This window comes from Marmota monax, unplaced genomic scaffold, assembly GCF_021218885.2.
Source record: "Marmota monax isolate L192 unplaced genomic scaffold, Marmota_monax_Labrador192_F-V1.1 WCK01_AAM20220418_F8-fsc00121, whole genome shotgun sequence".
Classification (NCBI taxonomy): domain Eukaryota; kingdom Metazoa; phylum Chordata; class Mammalia; order Rodentia; family Sciuridae; genus Marmota; species Marmota monax.
In genome coordinates, this window is record NW_026693351.1 from 2,142,581 (window position 1) to 2,164,235 (window position 21,655).

The 21,655-nt window shown below is 42.8% G+C and overlaps 1 protein-coding gene across 3 annotated transcripts in view; it reads right to left on the reverse strand.

Annotated features, from left to right (window-relative positions):
- Positions 1 to 21,655, reverse strand: part of Cfap221 (cilia and flagella associated protein 221) — a 110,723-nt gene that overhangs the window by 63,796 nt on the left and 25,272 nt on the right. For all 3 annotated transcript variants that reach the window (XM_046456860.2, XM_058583273.1, XM_058583274.1), the window contains 2 exons: positions 7,085 to 7,188; positions 514 to 673 (listed from right to left, as the gene is read on the reverse strand). In XM_046456860.2, the coding sequence (XP_046312816.1) occupies positions 514 to 673; positions 7,085 to 7,188 (264 nt within the window). The remainder of the gene's footprint in view (positions 1 to 513; positions 674 to 7,084; positions 7,189 to 21,655) is intronic.

Below are 21,655 nucleotides of genomic sequence, written 5' to 3' on the forward strand. Positions count from 1 at the left end.
TCAAATAGCAAACAACAGAAACCGAAGAAGCATTCCTCACAAGTCCCCTTTTCTCTCTCTCTCTCTCTCTCTCTCTCTCTCTCTCTCTCTCTCTCTCTCTCTCTCTCTTTTAATTATTTCTTACATACATCACAATAGAGGAGTGCATTACGTTAATATTTTTTTTTGCATTACAATTTCTCAGTCATTTCTTTTCCTCTCAGCAGAAGCAACTCTGCTACCAGTAGAGATATTCTATGCATCAACATTATGTTTTAAGGTGTATTTTATGTAGGCCCATCATTTAAAATAAGTTTTTGTTCATTCATTTATTTTTGTGGTGCTGGGGCTTGAACTCAGGGCTCTGTGCCTGCGAGGCAAGCGCTCTACCCCTAAACTACACCCCAGCCCCTAACATAAGTTTTTGATGGTGTCCTGATACAATGAAAAAAAAAAGACAGAATAAAAGGAAGAAGGACTTGGAATTTTGGAAAAGTGTTAAGAATAAACAAAAACATTCCAAAGCAGCCCTACGGTAAGGCCATGTTGGGATAGCACGTTCCGGTGAAGACACATTCGTAAGGCTGGGAGTTGAACTGCGAAATCCACAACTGCATCTTTATCTGTGCAGTCCCGTACTCAGAGGGTGTGAAGGTAATAGTCACATCCATCTTGCCATTAGCTGGAATTATTCCTGAGAGCAAAGGAAGGAGAAGATGTGTTGATAATCAAGCGCAAAGAGGTGGACGCATGCACGAACACATTCTTCCCGGGATAAGCACGAGTATTTCTATAATCTTTGTATAATCTTTTCATTAAACACCCATGAATCCAACTTCTGTGTGTTTACATGGATCTTATTTACCAATTGCTACATTAATCCTTTATAATTATTATTTGATTCTGTCAGTTATGTAAATATATACATATCAATCTGCATTAGTTATTCAAACACGAATTCCCAGAAATCTAATCTTCAGGGAAATTTACCAGAAGTCAAAGTTAATGTTGCAAGTAACAAGGAAAAGCTAAGAACACACATAAAAGTTTGTGTTCAGACAACGCAGCTCCTTAGGTTTGTGTGTAATTTGATTCTCTCCTTTCAGATCTTTTTTTTTTTATTTTTTGGTGATGTTGGGGATCAAAACTAGGACCTTGCAAATGCTAGGCAAGCACTCTACCGCTGAGCCATGCCCCCAGCCCTCTCCCTTCAGATCTTGAGAATGGACTGCTATTCCTTCCAAAATCAATGCCTATTCTTCCTTCCTATCTCTGGTACCAAGGGGGCTTGAAACAGCAAATTTCAACAATGTGGGAAGGAAAACAGAAGGGAAGACCCAAGGACTCGTGCAGTGAGGGCTAATGCTCTCTGACCTCCACTGAGGGCTCCTTGGTTTGCTTCCTAGATGAGACCTTCTGGTCTTTCCATTATCCCTGCAGAGGCTCGCCAGGCTTTCGACCTCCTCTGCCCTCACCCTCCTCTGGATCTTGTACCACTCTCTCCCTTCTCTCTGTGGGCCATTCATGCAGCCATTCAGGCTGCATGAGTGAGAATACACACTGTGTGCCTGCTATTGTCTCAGGGACTCGAATGCAGCAATAAACAAAACGAAGTCCCAAGTCTTGTGGCGTTTACCTTCTAGTTGGGGACAGTAAACAAAAAGAAATGGATGTAAAGTACAAAGTCAAGTCACAAATATCATCACCAACAACAAAAATCGATAAAGTGGGGTGTGGGACAGAAAGGCCCTGGTGAGGAGATGTGGAGCAGAGCCGAGGGGACGGGACCTTGGCTCCAATCCCCCAACTGTGGCTTCTGCTGCCGTGGGGTCTCTGTACCAGCTTTCTACTGAGTGTTGAGCTGTTTCTCCTACTTCCCAGAATCATCTCGTTGCTAGTCTGTCTTCCCCCAGACTAGCATGTCAATTTTAGGAAAGCAGGCACCTGCGAGGTACTCAAGAAATTCTTGCTGAATGAGTGAATGAAGCAAACTCGAAAGCCTCCCTCCACCTACACGTCCCAGGAAGCCCCTCCTGCCTCTCCAGCCACCAAGCTTCACTACCCTAAGCCTCCGTCTGCACCCCATGGAACTCCTGTACTGCTGGACCTGTTACCTTGCAGACTTTTTACTCCCAGCATAAATGCATGAGCCCCAAAGGTGGACACCAGCCTCCATTCCCTTTTGTCTTCCTTAGTCCCTTGCAAGAAATCAAAAATAGGTAAAAGGGCTTCAGAAACAGGGATTGGTCAATTCCTCAAGCACTGATGGCAAATTTGTTAAACAACACCCACTAATGACCCTTGAGCCCTGGACAGAGCAGAATGATCCCGTAGACTAACTGGGGTCTGTCAGCCAGTTGAAGACTAGCAGAGCAGAATCCCTGGTTCTTCATGATGTGTGGAACTTCAGCACCTTGACCAGCCATTCGGTCAGAGACTACAGGTGACTCACAATTCACGGAGGCTTTAAACCAAGAACATTCTGTTAAATGTTGCTTCTGCTCTAGCTCATTGATTAACCAAAAAAAAAAAAAAAAAAAAAAGAAGAAGCTCTGGATCAGGAATTAATGTTTGCCTTGCCCAGGCTGATTTATTTTTAAGTGCTCCCAGCCTGGACCTAAAACACAAAGCACACTACGGAGATGTAGTCTAGGCAACCAAAGTCAACCACTTTTTCCATTAGCAGGAACACCAGCTCTGTTACCAGAACACGGTGGCAGCTGACTGTCAAATGTTAAAAGCTGTAAAAGGTGTGCCAAGTAATCACAGCTTCCTGCTCGGCAAAAACTAATGGTGGGATAAAGGAGAAAAATATCATGTTTTGAGAGTGAGAAAAATGACCCCAAAATGTGACTTCATTTTAAAATGCCAAACCACTAGTTTATCCATCCAGTCCAATCTCACCTGGGGTTGATTAAAGATTGCTACCCTCAACATAACCAAGGATAATGTTGGGAGGACAGTGGTCAGAGACAGGGAGGTGAGGACAAAACCCGGAAATAAACTAAAGTCCAAGAAAACCCTAACTGATTGATACCATGAATATCAGGATGAAAATGTACTAACCCTGAAAAATGCCACAGTGATAAATGAATTCACCACCAGGCAATACCACTGTGTCTTTACCTAGATTACAATTATATAGAACACATGCATAAATATGGGCAGTTATTAAAAGGAGACAGAAAAACAAAAACACATCATTTTTTTTAGGACAGTAAGGCCAAATAAGGGGATAATTTGTAAAAATCTCTTCTTTCTTATATGTCTTTACCATGTTATAATTTTAAGGTTTCATTTTATTTTTAATTGACACATAATAATCATACAAATGGAATGTTTTGATACATGCAGGTAATCAGAGGATCCCTCACCTCAAACAATTATCATTTCAAAATCCTCTCTTGTAGCTATTTTGAAGTACACAATACATTATGGTTGACCATAGTTCCCCTAAGGTGCAACAGGACACCAGAATGTATCCCCTTACCTGTGACTCTGCTCCGGTTGACCATCCTCCTTTCTCCTCCAGTCTCTATTAACCACTGTTCTACACTCTACTTCTATGAGGTCAACTTTTTGAGATTTCACACATAAGTGACATCATCAATATTGTAAAAATTTTAAAAATTTTAAGAAGTTTTCTCTCGGAACATCTGAGTACAGATTATTCTTCCTGAATTGTCACAGGGTCTTCCAACCCACACACTAGAAGTGTTAGGAAGGGTTATTAAGAATTGGTTTTAACGTTGTAGGATTTACAGTCCCATTAACTATGAGATTTGGCATAAACTACTTCATCTCTCTAAGCCTCATTTGGGAAATGAATAGCTACGTCATTTAAAAATCATCCATGAACAGGTGTTGACAGCAATGCCTTTGATTCACTGGATTACAGAGGGAGGTCTTTGGGAGTGGGAAGCTACTTTCTGGCTCTCGGTTCTGTGAACCATAGACCACCTTTACTGCCTGAGGTATGGGGGCAAGAAGATAGTCCCAGAGGCCACTTAGAACCTGCTTCACCCCCTTGTTTAGCTCTGTGATTGGCTTGGACACCTTATCTGAGGCTGTTTTCTCATCTGTTAAAATACAGTGTGTGAGATAATGCTTGGTATGTAGTGTACATTCTGTAAACATCTCCTTCACAGCGTTTATACGATGTAAAACGAGTAATAATTTATTGTAGGTTAAATTATCATTAAAAAGGCCAGGTGTGATAGTATACACCTGTAATCCCAGCAATTTGGGAGGCCAAGGCAGGAGGATCTCAAGTTCAAGGTTAACTTCAGTAACTTAGTGAGAACCTATCTCAAAATAAAAAGTAAAAAGGATTGGGGATGTATATTAGTTTTGTAAAGTGCCCCTGAATTTAATCTCCAGGACTGAAAATTTAAAAAAATCATTAAAACATCAGAAAGAGGAAATATTTCTTTGCAAATTTTATACTTAAGCTAGGCAATTGCTTCCCGAGGTCAAGCCACCAGGTGAGTTTCTCAAAGCTCAGATCTTTCCTTTTTATCACAAAAGTACAAGGCCAGCCGGTGTGCCACAGAGCATGCCTATAATCGGAGGCTGAGGCAGGAGGATCATGAGTTCAAAGCAAGCCTCAGCAACTCAGTGAGGCCCTGTCTCTAAATAAAATATATTAAAAAAAAGGCCGGGGATGTGGCTCAACTTAACCCTCTGGGTTCAATTCCCTGTACCAAACAAACAAACAAAAACAAAATAAAAAAAGTGCAAGGCCAGGGCTGACTCTAGAATGCCCCATTTTAAAAGTTAAGCTTAGCTGGGGCTGGGGCTGGGGTTCAGTGGTACAGCACTTCCTAACATGCGTGAGGTACTGGGTTCGATTCTCAGCACCACATATTATGAATAAAATAAAGGTCCATCAATGTAAAAAAAAAAAGTTAGTCCTAGAGATTAACTGTGAGGAGGTAAAAGATAAGCCCTGCAGCTTTGGGGTACACATTCATGTCTGAATTTCCCTGGAAGAATCAACTCCTGCTCAGGTTCAGGGGATGAAGTGTCACAGGCTACAGACACTTGGGCAGCTAATAATCCCCAGTACTGCTTTTAAACTTTAATTTCCTTCTTCCTCTGGCAAGCTTTTTTATTGGAACTAGAAATGGGTGGTAACTAAAGATTTTTGGAACCTACAAGTTTCCTCTTCATCCCTATGCATCAAATATCCCAAATACAGACATTAGGAGCAAGCCCGGGGCAGTCAGGGGCTCTGCCTGTGGGAAGAGTGGGAAGCTGAGAAGGAGGGGTCTGGGTAGACGATGCTGGGGAAATTCAGCCAAGCCAACAATCATTTTCTGTCAAGCACATAACCTCTGGCTGCTAACAACACACACAGCACACAGGAGATTCGCAGGGGCCCTGAAGGCAAGAGGAAGATACAGGCTTGATTGAGATCGATTGTTAATTTATTCAACATTTCTTTTGCAAAATAGAATTTCCCTAAACTCTTCATGACATGATTCTATTTGTCTTCCTCTTCCAATTCAAGGCATCTTGGTGTCATGACTCTTCCAACTTAGTGTAATTGTCAAGAGTTCGAGTCTGGAATCAGACAGACCCTGTCACCCTGGGCAAGTCATCTGGCCTCCCTGAGTCTCACTGTCCTTAGCTGTAGGGAGGTGATGACTGTCCTCAGTTGTAAGAAGGACTGTAGGATGAAGCCACACAATGAATGTGATGTGCTTGCCCAGTGCCTGACATGTGGCTGACAATTAGTACATCAGAGCAATTATGAAACTAAGCAAGTCACGCTGTGTGTCACCATGGCCACCAGCAAGGATATTTTGAGGGCTGAGTGACAGAGCTTTGCTACCAATGTGACAGAGCTTCTTAGGATCTGTGCACAGAGTGGTTACCTGCTGGTCCAGCTTTTCCTTCTTTCTTAAGGATGTGGTTAAAAATTAATTACCTACGCTCTTCAGAAGTTAGGGAGCTCATTTGCATCTAACATATTAGCTATCCCTAATTGTTCTCACTTTCTCACTATTAAGTATGGTACTTCAGAAAATCAGGTCCTGTTTTTTGCAATGTAAGTATATTTAAAAATTTCAAAATGATTCCTAGTTCTATAGAAAATAATCAACATTGTGTGAGGTTTGGGTTTAACGCCCAGTACAGGGGGAAAAATGTGAAATAAAAAGAATCTATATGCATGTCATGATTTAGAATTAATACAAAATTTCTGCCTTAAACACTTACATATTAGACAAAATAAGCACTTGTAATGATGAAAGAGGTATGAACAGTGAATATATAGACTTAAAAAAATGAACTATTTTGGCACTTATAGAACACCACTGTGAACAAATACTTAAATCCCAAACCTAAATATCAAAAGAGACAGAAACTGGGAAGCAGAAATCATTTCTGGTAAAATCTTACTTTCAAATGTAAGAGATGCCACTTTCAAAGGGTAGGGATTTATGTCCTTTGGGGAACATAAAGACAGATAGTTCATATCACACATGAGACAAATGCATTAGACCCTTTATTAAGATTCTGAAATCTTGGGAAGGAATAATATTGCCACTTATTTATTTATTTAGGTAACAGGGATTGAACCCAGGGTTGCTTAACCACTAAGCTACAATCCCAGTCCTTTAAACAAATTTTTTTTTTTAAATTTTGAGACAGGGTCTCATTAAATTTGAACTTGCAATCCTACTGCCTATTCTCCCCAGTTGTTGGGATTACAGACATGCACCACCACACCCCACAATATTGTCAATTTATTTAAAAATGAATTTAAAGGTGAATAAAAACCCAGTGAAGAACCAAGAGCTAAAAGTAGAATTAGACTCGATTAATTTCTGATTTCAAGTTTTGAACTTAGAAGAAACTCACTTGGACATTATTACAAATTATCTGAATGATACAAATTATCCCAAAGTGTCCTTATTCTCAAGTGTCCAAATTAAATTTACTTTATGTTAGATGTATAAAATTTGTTACACGTTAAAAAATATGATTAAATATTCAAATGTGGTATATTCTGTTTTTCTTGGAGTCCTACTTTCCCAGTCCTGACTTGGATCTGAAAATTCTAAGGAAATTAGAAGCTTGAAATCCTGACTGTCCTTACCTGATGTTGGCTCAATAGAAAAGGCTCGATGAGACTGAGTCAAAGTGATGTGGAACTCGAAATCTACAGGGCAGCTGCACTGTAAAGGGATAACATAGGTTTTGCTGCAAAAAAAAAAAAGAGGCGGGTGTGGGGGAAAGAAAGAATATTGAACATTATTTTCTAGCTCTTTTGGTAGCCAGGAATAGAGACTGAAGTTGCATGATAAACACCAACAATGGCAACAGCCAACACTGATCTAGCACGTCTGTGCGCCAGGAGCGGTCCTGGGCATCACCCACATGGACTGCCATGAGATTATCCCCTCTTCCAAGAGGAAACTGAGGCACAAGACAGACCAAGAGTTCCAGACAAAGCAGCATGGCTGTTAGTGGCATGTGAGGCAGGTCCTCATCCTTGGCATTCAGACTCCCAAGACCACTGTCTTTGCTGCCTGGGGTGCTGTTGGGTTTTCCCTAGAGACTCGGTGGTGGGGAAGAGGAAGTTTCTACCAAGTAACTAGGTTCAGGGAACTTCGGGAACAGACAGGACTAACAGAAAGCCAGGGAGGCCCTGGGCCTTTGCAGGGCTGAACCCTATAGTGCTGAAGAAGCCATGCTTTGGGCTGCGCTTGAATGAACCCTGAACAGGCTCTATTTGGTCATCAGTCCAGCAGCCTTGAGAGGGCCCGGAGAGGGTGTGTGCGCCCAGGAGTGCTCTGTCACCCCAAGACACGAGATTCCCAAGCAAGCTTGGGCCTGTCACTTACAGCACCACAGGAGCTGTGGCAGAGGTGGCCTTTCTTAGAGATCCCTGTGTTTCACATTCTGTGCCCCTTCCACAGGGCAAGCCCAAGTCGGCTGGAGTTTGCAGGATGTGTGAGGGGAAACCGAGCTCTCCCATGGCCACTTGGTGTCCACGCAGCCCTTGGGGCAGATTATCTGGTCCCCTTTTAGCAGCAGGCAGTGAAGTCCTTTCTTTCTAATCCCCGTTTTTCTTTCACCTATTCCCTTTTCCTCCAGCCACCACTGGGCTTCTGTATCCTCAACTCTGTTCATCTCTCTCTGCCCCATACCTACTGGGCCTCAGGGCTCTTCATGACATTCCTGCCTCACGGCTGGTCCCTACCTTGTCACCTGTCAGATGGTGGCCTCCTGCCCCCTGGCCATCCCCTCACTTCTCCCCTTTGTGCTCCTGGGAGACCACTGTTGCAATACAGTCCAAGCAATGTTGGTGGGCCAGCTGGCACCTGCCTTCTTGGTAGGTAACCGCCCGACCTTATCTGCCCATGGGCTTCACGATTACAGCTTGCTTCCTCACCTGCCCGGACCTGTCTTCCCTGGAGACTGCGTCCTGTGAAGGCAGAGTCTGACTCCACTCGGGTCTCTACAGTAACCTGAGCACTTTCCCAGAATCCCACACAGCACCCAGCAAATATTTGTTGGAGCAAAGTGAAATCACCCCTTTCTGAAATTTGGGGATTGCAAATGTGGTTTTAAAAACTATGCCCAAAGCATTTTTCTTTGGCTTTGAAATTCATTGCCTTTTAAAAATCTGTGAAATATTTCAAATGTAAAAGGAAGTATTGGGCTGGGGATGTTGATCAGTGACTGAGTGCTTGCCTGGTATGGTGAGGCCCTGGGTTCCATCCTCAAAGCCATAAAATAGAACAAATAAATAAATAACACCAATAAAATAGAGAGTATTTTATTCATTACTGAACTTTATTGAATCTTTCTCTTGGGGTACATTAATATCATATTTCAAAGACGAGGATGGGGACCCGCAGAGCTGCGTGCAGGTGGCATCCCCAAGGCTCTGTCAGGAGCAGTTGATGTTCAGAAATTTTCTGCTAAAAGCTACATGGTTGCATTTCTCTGAACTAAAACAAATCAAAAAACCCTTTTGGGACTTTTCCCACTGGTCACAAATACTGTTTTCAATTAACTTCACAACTCTGATAATTCCTATAGAAAAAAGTGTCAAGGTTTTTGGTTTCATGATGATTACATGAAGCCAAGTTTCTGATGCATTAACCAGTCTGGAAAAATAAACAACTCCTTAAGGGCACAGAATTCCCAGTGCCATGGTTCAGAAGGAGACCTAGTGGGGCAAAGCATCCTAATTCCAAATTTCAATGGGATCGCTGGGTGTTGCTCTCATCGCTGATGTTCCTATCACGGATGTCAGATTAGTGAGGATGGCCCCTCACCATAAATAAAGGGCAGTCTAGATGAATTTAGATCAACAGGAGGTTTAGGTAACACAGAATTTAGTTTATTTCGAAGTTTCTCATATATGAAGAAACAGAATCTCACTAGGAACTGGGTGGAAATAAAAAATACTAAAGTGAATTCTCCTCATCACATACTATTAAAAATGATCTTCAATAAACACTAATATACATAGCGTTCCTCAGAAGCAAATAGGAACTTACATTAGAGTTCTTCTGTAACTTATAGGAATTAAAATGTGAAAGCAAGTGCAAGTCAGTGCTTTCGGACGTAACCACAACTTTTATCCCTGTTACTTCTTTACTTAAATATTTTATCAATTATATTAGGGCTGGGTATAAAGCTCATTGACTACTTTTAAAGAATTATCCCTTATCTTTGAAAAAAATCCAGCTCAAACCTTTTAAATACTAAACTTTTAAATTATGATCATGTGCAAAGTGTATGCCTACAAGAAGACAGCGCAAATGTGCCTTACACAAAGTAAATGCAATAAAATCAATTCCAATTTCTTTCTTGTCCTTCTGACTTTCTGAGAGAATGAACGCTCTGTGAACTTCAATAAGTTCAACATAAAGTCATAACATAACAAATAACATAAAGTCAACTATACTTCCCATTTCGAAACTCTCGCTTTCTGGAGAGTGCCGTGAACAGGCCACCTTACCATCCTAGCATTTGGCTCCTTTTCTGGAGAAGGAAGGGTTAGGGACAAAAAGCACCATAAATGCTAGCCATTTCCAAGATGGCTGGACTCAGGAGCTGAAATACGTTCACCATTAGTTACTATGTGTAGGTTTTGAAGGAAAGGCCATCAAGGTAAAGGGAATCCTTGACACAGGGATACAGATAAAAGGTGAGAAATAACACAGACCATAGCAAAGCACCTGATGAGACCCTTGCCAAGGGAAGCCTGTAGCTAAGATGCCCAGTGATGTCATTTTGGGGTTAAGTCAACTTAGTAGGACTTTTCCTTTTTCAACTGCTCATTGATGAGGAAATCATTCACAGAGCAAAGGAAGTGGACCGAGGTGATGTGTCTGTGTATCATCTTTTTCCTTCCGAATATACCAAAGGCTACTGAAACAACCCAGAGTCTGGGCAAGTTGTGGGGTTCCACACTGTGACAGTTTTCAACAAGTTTACAAACTTTGACATTCTCTCACTGAGAGGTAGAGTCCAAGCCTCCTTCCTTTGACTCTGGGCTCCATTGCTACTTAACCAAGAGAGCACCCTGGAAATGACGCGGTGCCCTTCTTTCCTTCCCTCCCTCCTTCCCCTCCCTCCCTTCCTCCTGTCCTTCCTTCATCCTTCCTTCTTTCCGTTCACAGTGCTGGGATTTAACCCTGGGGTTCTCTGCCACCAAGTTACACTCAGCCCTTTTAAATTTAAGACAGAGTCTCGCTAAGTTGCTGAGACTGGCCTTAAGCTCATGATCCTTCTGGCTCAGCCTCCACAAGTCACCGGGATTACAGGTGTGAGTCACTGAACCTAGCTGTACCTGTTTCTTAAGGTCAAGGCCTAAGAAACTGGTACCCTCCTCTTCTCTTGGGATTCCCACTCTGATCCCCAAGGAAGGCAGCTCAAGTGGCCTCTGAGAGACCTACAAGGTGAGAACCAAGGCTCCTGGCCCTCAGGTCACCATCTGAGCTCCCAGATAACAGCCAGCAGCTGTGTGGACATCTTGGCAGTGTATCTTTCAGCCTCCAGAAGAGCTGCTGACTTTTCGGGTAGCAGAGGGAGCCTTCCCTGTTAAACCAGGCCCAAGTTGAAGATCCATACCAAAATCAATGATTGATGTTCTTTTAAGCACTACTTTTGGGGTGGTTTATTACATAGAAAAAATGGAAGCCAACGACATTCTCTCTTTCCCACATCATTTATCCTTCAGAGAATGACTATTTTATTCCATTCTGGTTACTGTCTTAATCTGGATTTTGAAGTCTTTTTTTTCCCCTTGTACCAGCCCTTGGGGTACACCAGCCATTGTACCTACATCTCTGTACCTCTTAACCATCTGTGGAAAGCCACACTGTTATCCCCATCTTATGGATACATGCACTGAACTCTGGGGAAGTCCAAGGTCACACATTAAGTAAATGGTGAAGTGGAACTTACTCCAGATGCTGAGCTCTTAACTGCTGTACTGCATGACCCCTCTAATGTTAAGGGACAGCTAATGACATCACGTTGTTTGGAACCATTCCCTTCTCTATTGATGTTCCCTGAAATTGATTCCTCTGTGTTGTTTTTGTTACTAAGCTTTGCAGAAGTCATCTCCTTTCATGAGCAATTGTTAAGAAAGGCCTCTTCTAATAGACTAGACTATACACAGGCGAACGCGCCGACTTCCATGACTGAGCTGGGGCTTTTGTGAGGTAATTCGATAAGGTCATGAGAGAGAATTGCCCCCAATGGGATTAGAGTCCTTTTAAGAGGAAGAAGGGGCTAGAGCTTTCCACCACCACCACCCTACCCTGCCCTTCGAGGAAAATTGGACAAGGGTCCTCACCAGAACCTGCCCATGTTGGTACGACCATCTTAGACTCCTGGAACTGTGAGAAATGTCTGGTGTTTAAGCTGCCCAGTCTCTGGTAATTTCTAATAGCAGCTTCAGCAATGACAAATTCCAAGAATTTTTCCTAAATGTTACCAATCTCCTCTCAAATTGGCATGCATACAGGGAGAAAGAAGGAACTCTGGGAACTGGCCAGTTATTTTCACTTACGCTTAAGATACAAATTGCTGAGCTCTTAACTGCTGAGAATATATCCAACAAAACAGATGAATATGAGACACATTGTTAGTTGTCTGAGAAGTCAAACTCCCAACCTCCAAACAGGCAACGATTTAAAAAGATACAAAGAACTGAGGGCAAGTTACATTTCAAATTTCAAAAAATGCTCTTTTATCTCAGATACTTTAGGTTCTTTTGAACTTTCAAAAGTTGCTTATCTTTTTTTTTGAAGACCCAATTAATGTCCCTGGGATTTGGGCCGCAAACCATGATCCTCAATGATACAGTCACACAAAGACTAAAACAAATTTATATGGAGATATGCTCAAGTATTAGGCCTTTAATTATTTTTTTACACTACAGAATAAACACCACCTGCATCTTAGACTAAGTTTAGGACAACATCAGAGGTGAGGGAATGGAAGTGTCTGGGAGGCTGGCCTTCAGCTACCTCCATAATGGTTTAGTTCTTTCTCCACCCTTTCTTGGTCCTTCCTGTAGGTAAAGGTATCCCCAGTCTCACCCTGTGCCCAATAGTTTAGGAAAAGCAGGACCCTAGTGAAAACATGAGGGAACCAGAATGCAATGAGGTCACCTCTCCATCCTTTTTTTTTTTATTGGTTGTTCAAAACATTACAAAGCTCATGACATATCATCTTTCATACATTTGATTCACGTGGGTTATGAACTCCCATTTTTACCCCAAATACAAATTGCAGAATCACATCAGTTACACATCCACATTTTTACATAATGCCCTATTAGTGACTGTTGTATTCTGTTACCTTTCCACCTCTCCATCCTTGATAAAAGAAGTGAAAGCATTTCTCCCAGGGCTGGAAAGGAACTAACTTCAGAAAAAGGTATACGGGAGAGATAATATGGAGGCAGTTCATATTTGAAAAGCCCTCTTTTAGGGTAGGAGGTGTAGCTCAGAAGGTGCTTAGCATGTGTGAGGCCAAGGGTTCCAGCCACAGCACCAAAAACAAAACAGAAAACACCCTTTAAAAGTTGTAACAGGGCTGGGGATGTGGCTCAAGTGGTAATGCGCTCGCCTGGCATGCGCGGGGCACTGGGTTCGATCCTCAGCACCACATAAAAATAAAAGATGTTGTGTCCACTGAAAACTAAAAAAAAAATAAATAAATATTTAAAAATTCTCTCTCTCTCTCTTTAAAAAAAAATTGTAATAAAATGTACTACCACTGAAATAATTTTAAGTGTGTAGTTCAGTGTCATTAAGTCCATCCACACTGGATGCTAAGAGCCACAGCCAAGTAATATGATGCATGGCATTTTTGGTTGAAAGGTGATGCCAGCAAGCCATTGAGATGATATGATTATGTTAAGATCTGCATTCATATGGATATTGGACTCCTGCTGTCCACCTTGGCCTGCTATGGGACTCCTGGAGAGTTCCCATTGGTTGGGGAAGTGCGGTAGGAGGGAATTCCGGAGGAGGGACTTCCTGTTGGGGTCCGGGAGAACACTGCGTGGGTCCGTCGGCAATCTTCCCGGGAGCATACGGGGCATTGATGGCAGTTTCAAAAATAAAGTTTGTTCCTGCTTGAGTGGCTCGTGATTTGTGCCCAGCCAGACTGCGGCAACTGGAGTGTAATCATCACCCCCACCCGTACACAGAACTCTTTTCATCTTGCAAAACTGAAACCCTGTCCCCACTGACCAGTATCTCCCTATCCTTGACCCCCCACCCCGCCCCCAGCCCCTGGCAGCTACCATTTGCTTTTTGTCTCTCTGAGTTTGCTGACTCTAGGTACCTCATATCCCTGGGATCATACAGTATAAAATTCCCTTAGAATTAAATATTAGCATGAAAGGACTAATAAAAACAATAATCTTGAGAGGAAATAGCTCCTTACACTTCCCCAGGGTGGCAGATGAACTAGTGGGGGTAAGGAGTGAAATTCAGGGTTGGCTCCCTGGAGGGGCGAACAGGGCCTGTGACTGGAGCCCAGAGAACAGGACGAGCTGGCAGCAGAATGGAACTGATTCCAGGGCAAGCAGCTAAATTGATGTGAAGAGAGAAAAACCTCCTGCAGCCCGACTGCTTTTGTTTGTTGAGAAAAATACAGCATTTATTGGGGGAAGATAAGAGGACACATAAAAGCTACCAAGAGCCTCATATTCTTTTAGAATAGGGGGTAGAAGAAACCACACACTGACTGGATTCAAACAGCACTTCCTCCCAGCTACATGGCCTGAATACGGTTTGGCCTGACGCAGCCAGCAGGACACCCAGCCTTTTGGCATCCCCACCAGCAACGATAAAAACAAAAAGCTCACTTTTTGGTGAAATAAGAAGTGAATTTTGTAAAGCAAATCAACTTAAATTCAAATACTTTTGGTTTTGAGATTGCAATATCCAAGAATTTGGGGTGAGAAACTAAGGACATATTTAATGGAAAACAGCTATTTAAGAAGTTATAGTCACAATTCTGTGGACTGGTGTTAGTTACTCTATGCTGACTATTTTGCCAAGCATTAGGTGATCATCTTCTAGAAAGTACACTGAAGCCAGGTGTAGTGGCACACGCCTGTAATCCTAGCAACTCACAGAGGCAGGAGGATTGCAAGTTCAAAGCCAGCCTCAGCCACTTAGCAAGGGCCTAAGCAACTCAGTGAAACCCTGTCTCACAATAAAAAACAGAAAGGGCTAGGGATGTGGCTCAGTGGTTGATGGCCCCTAAGTTCAATCCCCAGTACAAAAAAAAAAAAAAAAAAAGCACATTGACCATCTGAGTGTGCACCTGTGTGTGCACCTGCGTGTGTGTGTGTGTGTGCATGTACCGGTGCATGTGTGTAGAGGTACCACAAGCTTGTCACGCTGCAATAGCAGCGGCGGCCACATGTGGCTGCTGTGTGGCATTAGAAGTGGGATTCAAGAGCTGTGTAAACCAAGCAAGGTAGAGGAGACCCCAGAGAACATTCTCAATTTAGGGGTGTCTCTCCAGGACCAGAAACCATCCACAATTTTTGCCTTTGCTCTTCCCAGGATCTTGCAAGATAGATATTGAAATTCCTTACCTTAGAGCCTTAAGTATTAGAATTGGGAATTCATCCATGAATATTTTTCCTAACAATAATTTAGAATTTCTTACTGCTTAGAACAAACATGCTATTAGCTAGGTGTTTTCATATATTCCACAATATGCACATGCAGCTGAATGCAATGAATCATTCCAGAAATTTCTATCTAGAAGACCCTAAACAAGCATGCCCCACCTTTAACTCCCAACACATACATTAATTTTCTCCTGATGCCAATCATGAATCAGATCAACTGAACACTTTGTACAAAGTTCAAGGGAGAAAAGTAGAACATTACCGTGCTCATGCCAGGCTTTCACGAGGTCAAGAATGGCTTTTCCCACTTTAGGTTTTCAGCCTTCCCATTGCTTTCTCCAAGTCCAAAGTCTAGAGTTTTGTGAGGAAGACAGAACAAAAACTAACCCAGATCTCCCACGGAACTCGCTCTGTTGACTATCTCAAGTTGGAGCCCACTTTTGCTAAATGAAAGGGGGAAGCATTTATGCCCTTTCATTATCATCAATATAAATCCCTAGAGTTTAGAAATTGGATAATCTCCTTTTCCTGATAAAATTCACAAAAAGAGACAAGGTGGAGATGCCTGGCTGGATGGATGTTTGGTGTAATGGTGAATCTGAATTGTGAAGTTGACTGGATTGAGATACCAAAGATGAAGAGGCTTCTGGGTGTCTCAGTGAGGCTGTGTCTAGGAATGATTGGCCTGTGGGACAGCGAACTGAAACAGAGACCCTCCCTGAGTGAGGAAGCACAGTCCAAGTGGTTGGAGGTTTGGATAGAACAAAAATGTTGCAAGAACAAGGAAGCAGTTGCAGACACAAGCTCACACCGCCATTCTTCTCCAAAGGGTTCTTGATTGCTGCTGTGATGGCTGGAGGACATCAGACTCCAGCTCCTTCACTCTTCCAAAGAGAACTCTGACTAGTGACTGCCCAGGGAGTTTCCAGGCCTGTCGTCCTAGATTGAGGTGCCATCGTGAGCCTATCTAGTTTCTGGCTGCATAAGCCAATCTGACAAGTCCCTTTTTCATAATTGTGTGTGTGTGTGTGTGTGTGTGTGTGTATCTCCTGTTGTTCTGATCATCTAGAAAACCCAGACTAAAGCACTTGGTCAGCAAAAGGATATTAAATCAAAGAAATGTTAACTACAAAGTGTGGGACAGTTTTTCATATAGAGAAAACTCAGGCTGATGTTCAGTGGCAGTGATGGTTCTAAGTACCACTTTGGGAAGACAAGCTCCTGACTGTCCCACAGACCCAGGGAGGGGCTGAAGTGAAGCCCAGTCACCCTGGTCAACATGCTTTCATAAAATGCTGCTGCTCTTTCAATCAACTTGAGTTTGGAACACAAGGAAAAGAGCAAAACGCACGCTTCCCTTGACCAGATGAAAAATGTCAATTACTTCTCCTCAAATAGAGAGGCTTTGAAAAACTCTCCCTGCAGAGCAATGTTGTAGTCTTCTCCTGAGGCCTTCATTGTACTGTAGTTACAGCTGATTCTCAGTCCCCTCCCATGAAGGCTCATAAGACGGGGCTGGGCTGTCATCTTGTGCTGGCGTCTGCACACCCTCTCATCACTCTTCCCTCTTGGTGCGACTGAAGAGTGCACACTTCCACGTGGCCCATATGTTTACAATCAGGGGCAGGGAGAGAACTCGGTGGAATTCCAGCATCGTATTCTGACCTTGGTTATTTCCATGCTTTCTAAAATGAGCCACAAGGTTCACTGCTCAAAGAAAACATCTTTTGGTAAATTTCTAAGTGTATGATCTAAAAGTTCCAGGAATTAAAATACCCTGGCTTTGGAATTGAGTAGCCAGAGACCTTCTCTGTGAGTGTTGTTAATATGGCCCTGCGGCCTAAGCAGCCACTGCTGCCCTGAGATGGTGCGTGGTCTGCTTACTGTGGGGGCCCACGGACCAGGTTCAGAGTAGGTCCTCTCCTGGACTGCCCATCCCCTCCCTGGGTGGCTTTCTGGTACACTTATCTATATCACACTAAGCAGCTGGTTACCAAAGTCACCTGGGTGCAGGGGAGCTCAGCTGATGGGAGAACAACTGGTCACCTGACTGTGTTTGCTGAAGATTCCAGCTAGTTATTTAGTACTGAGAAATACAGTCGCAGAAAATAGAGAGCAAGATGGGTGAACACAAATCTTTCCAGAACTGTGGTAATGGAGTGATATAACCTTTCCATATCTCACATAAGCATGCTCTACCTATAGGAAAGGTGAGATTGTGTTTCACCTACGATACACTCTAAGGTACTGAGGGGTTAGCACATTCCCCGGGCCTCCATGGTGAGGCTTACCCACTTACAAAGCCATTGCAAGAACTGCAAGTCCTCTGCCCCCCACCACGCGGCGTTTGACTCAGAGCTGCTGGACAGAAAGTGGAATGGAACGTTTTGTTATTTATAGAGGCTGTCAAAGTACATTTTACCAGATCTGAAGCCACCAAGTTGTTTATAGGTAGTTGGCAAGTGTCCACCTGACATTTTATCTCAGTAAGAAAAATGTACAGCCATCAGATCCAACCACAGAAATCACAGTTGATGAATGTAAACTAGTCCACTCAGGACCTCATAGAAAATGGACCCACGTGCCATCCTTCCCCACAGAGGCTCTGCCAGCAGCTTCAAAGTAGGACAGCAAAATTAGTGGTATGATGCACAAATTCTGTAACCTCTGATGATTTTGTCCAAATCAATTCTATGTGCAGAGGGAAACATACTCTTCTGAATCCACCTTTTCCTGAATTTGTGTTCTACACCAATTCTGTGCTTCTTTATAATGTCGAGTATTTCTTCTTTGGCTATAGAAATGGTTGCATTGGAAGGCAGTCTGGTATTTCCTCAAAATGTTAAAGATAGAGTTATCATATGATCTATTGCGAGGTCCATACCCAAGAGAAAACTATATGAAAAACATATCCATATAAAAGTACATACACATATATTCATAGCAGAAGTATTTATAATAGTCCCAAAGGGGAAAGAACCTGAGTATCCATTTGCTGATGTATGGGTAAGTAAAATGTGGCGTGTCTATGAAATGGAATATTATTTAGAAATAAAAAAAGGAAAAGAAGGACTGATCCAGGTTGGATGAACTACAAGTTGAGAAATCCTTGAAACAAACATTATGCTAAATAGAAGAAGTAAGTCACAAAAGACCTCATAATATAACTCCCCTTATATAAAATGTCCAGAACAGGCAAACTCATACAGACAGAAAACAAATTAGAGCTTGCCTAGGACTGGGAAGTTTGAGGGATGAGGTTGGGACTTGGTTATGAGATTTCCTTTGAGGATTATAAAAATGTTCTAAAATTATTTGTAGTAACAGCTGCATATACTAAAGACCATTGAATCATATATTTTAAATTAGTAAGTTATATGATATGTGAATTATATCTCAATAAAACCTTTTTTTTTTTTTTTTGGTACTGGAGATTGAATCTAGAGGTACTTTGCCACTGGGCTACATCCCAAGCCACTTTTTAATGTTCTATTTTGAGACAGGGTCTCAGGGAGTTGCTGAAGGTCTTGCTAAGTTGCTGAGGGTGTCCTTAAATTAGTGATTGCCCTGCCTTAGCCTCCTGAGTCACTTGGACTATAGGCATGCACTACCACACCCGACAATGAAACATTTTTTTAAAAAGATAAGTGTGTCCTAGTCTTTTGTGCTGCCATCACAGAAAACCACAGACTGGGTCATTAATAACAAACAGAAAAGCAGGCAAGGTAATGTGGTGTCATGTCCACAGCACAGACCCCTACAGCTCTGAAACAGCTGGATTCCAGTTCAGCCTCTGCTTCACCATGGCTGTGTGACCCTGGAAAATACAACCCTCAGGGCCTCTCAGGATCCTCTTCTGGCTGGCCACACCAGTCCTGCTCTTGTCCCTCCAGTTCTCTGCACAAGGTCTCCAGAGAGAGGTCTCTAAAATGCAGATATGCCTGTGCTAATTCTCTGCTTAAACCTTTCAGTGATGGCCTCTGGGTTAAATCTGCATTTCCCAGAAAAGCCTAGGAGGCCTTCTCCTTCCACCTTTCCCTACCTCCATGCCGTGGATCTGGCCACATGTGCCTCATCATAGAATGTTCTGGATGAGCCCAGGCGTGCTGTGCCATTTCACACCTCTGCTGTAACCCGTAACCCGTGTCACTGCTCTGCCTGAAGCAGCTGTGCTTCACTCCTCCGCTCCCCCCCCTTGGCTGGCTTCAGTCTTGTTATCCAGCAAAGGTCGGCTCAGACCTGTTTTCCTCCTGGAAATCTTGTCTGAGTGCCCCCAACGCCCTGCCCCCACTTTACCCCACGCAGGCCGGCTAAGCACCTTTCTCAGAAGACACTAAGTCAGACATGGGAACTGCCCATTTAAACACGGTCCAGGTCTTAATTTTCTCTGCGTCCTTGCTACCTGCTGTGGTTGGAATATGGTTTGTCCCCTCCAAAACTCATGCTGAAAGTTGATTGTGGCAGTACTGGGAGTGTGGCCTCAAGAAGGGAATAGATTGTTAAGAGAGATTAATGTCTTTCTTGTGGGACTGGGTTAATTCTCACCAAGTCAAGTTCTTGGTTTTGCCCCACTGGGCTAGTTCCCATGAGAGTGAGCTGTTATAAAGCAAGGGGACCCCTTCTGTTTTGTCTGGCCCACATACAGCCTCTTGCCCATTTACTACTGACCAACTGTCACTACAAATAATTTCAGAATGGGCTGAGCAGATACTGGTACCATGTTTTGGACTTTGCAGCCTCTCTTTGTCTGAGTCAGAGTAAACTTCCATTCTTTATAACTCACCCAGTCTCAGGTATTCTGTTATAGTAAGAGAAAATGAATGAAGACAGTACCTAACACTGTGCCTGACACATGTCAAGCATTTGATGAAAGAATGAATAAAATGAATGCCAAATAAAGATCTACCCAAACAATACCTTCAACCCTCAAGAATCAATAGGTAATATTTTAAGTGAAAGTTGTTTAAAATAATCCCCATCCTGTTCCCACACATTTTGGATGGAACGTAGCATGGAAGGGTTTGAGTAGTTAAAATTTGGCGAAGAGTCACTAAGTAAAGGGTGTAAAGTCTGTGTTTAGCTGCCTTCTGCCAGAATGTCTGGAGGAAAAATGTAGTGTTTTTATCTTTTGAAAGATTTTTTTAAAAATATTACACCATTATAAACAATAGCTTAGTCAAATAAACTGTTTAGCTGAAATTTTCATTCCAATTATAAATGAAGAATATTACACACGAAACAGCTGGAGGAAGGACCCAAGGAAGTGGGCAGTTTTATTTTAAGAGCCTGAGACTGATGATGCCTGCATTCTAAGTCATATTATTTTTAACAATTTAATAAACTATTTTTTCCAGCTCATAAGCCTGGCTTATGACTCAAACAAAAAAGTAGTTTTTGGAGAGGAAGAAAAGGAAGAAAGAATTATTAATAGACTAGGAAGTTAGTTGTTTCCTGAAACTTTAATTTTAATAAAAAATTGCTGTATTTGTTCACTTAAAGGAAATAGCTATTTGGTCTCACATGGGTCCTGTGAGGAGAGATCCACCTTTTTAGGTTCTTGGGATCCCTAGAGAGGAGCTTAACCTGAAAAGGAGGTGGGGAGTCAGGAAGGGCTGCCGAGAGGGATGGAGGTGCTGGCATAGAGTCCTTCCAGAATGTTTTTTGGAAAATAAATAGAGAATGGAAGACTATGGGGCCAGGAAAGTATGTCACCAAGGCTGTGACAGCCTGCTCATACCCACGGTTGGCAACTGTTATGGTTTGGATCAGGAATGTCCCCCCACCCCAAAGGCTCATGTATTAAAGGCTTGGTCCAATGCAGCAATGCTCAGAGGGCAGCTACTGGGAAGCGACTGGATCAAGAGAGCTCTGACCTCATGAGCAGACTGATCTGTTGATGGGTTGTAGCTGATGGCCTTACTGAGAGGTGGTAGAAAGTGTAGGAAGTGGGACCTATTTTAAGGAAGTAGGTCAGTATGCCCTGGAGGGCGTTTCATGTCCCAGTCCCTTCTTCACTCTTGCCCTCTCTGCTTCCTGGCTGTCATGAGCTGGGCAGCCTCCTCTGCCACACCCTTCCACCATGATGTCCTTCAGCTAGGCCCAAAGCAATGGAGCTGACCAACCACGGACTGAATCCTCTGAAACTGAGCCCAAATAAAGCTTTCCTCCTTTAAGTTCTTTTCTTAGGTATTTCATCTTGTGACAAAAATCTAACTAACAGAGTAATTAGGTAGGAGACATGAGGATTCCCGTGCACTGAGTCGGTGTGTCAATGCATGTAACCATTTTGGAAAATGGTGGCATTGCATACCAACAATGAACCTGTGCTGTGACCTGCAATTCCATTTCTAGGTATGTGACCTGGAGAAGAAACTCCAGAACATGTGCCCCATGAGCCATGTGCAAAAATGTACAAGATCAGTGTCCAACACAGAAAAAAACAATAGTGAGAACAACCCATAATCCATAAGCAGAAGAGTGGATGAAAAATGTGGTAGGGAATCCGGCACCACAGTGAACTACAGCTAGGTGCATTTA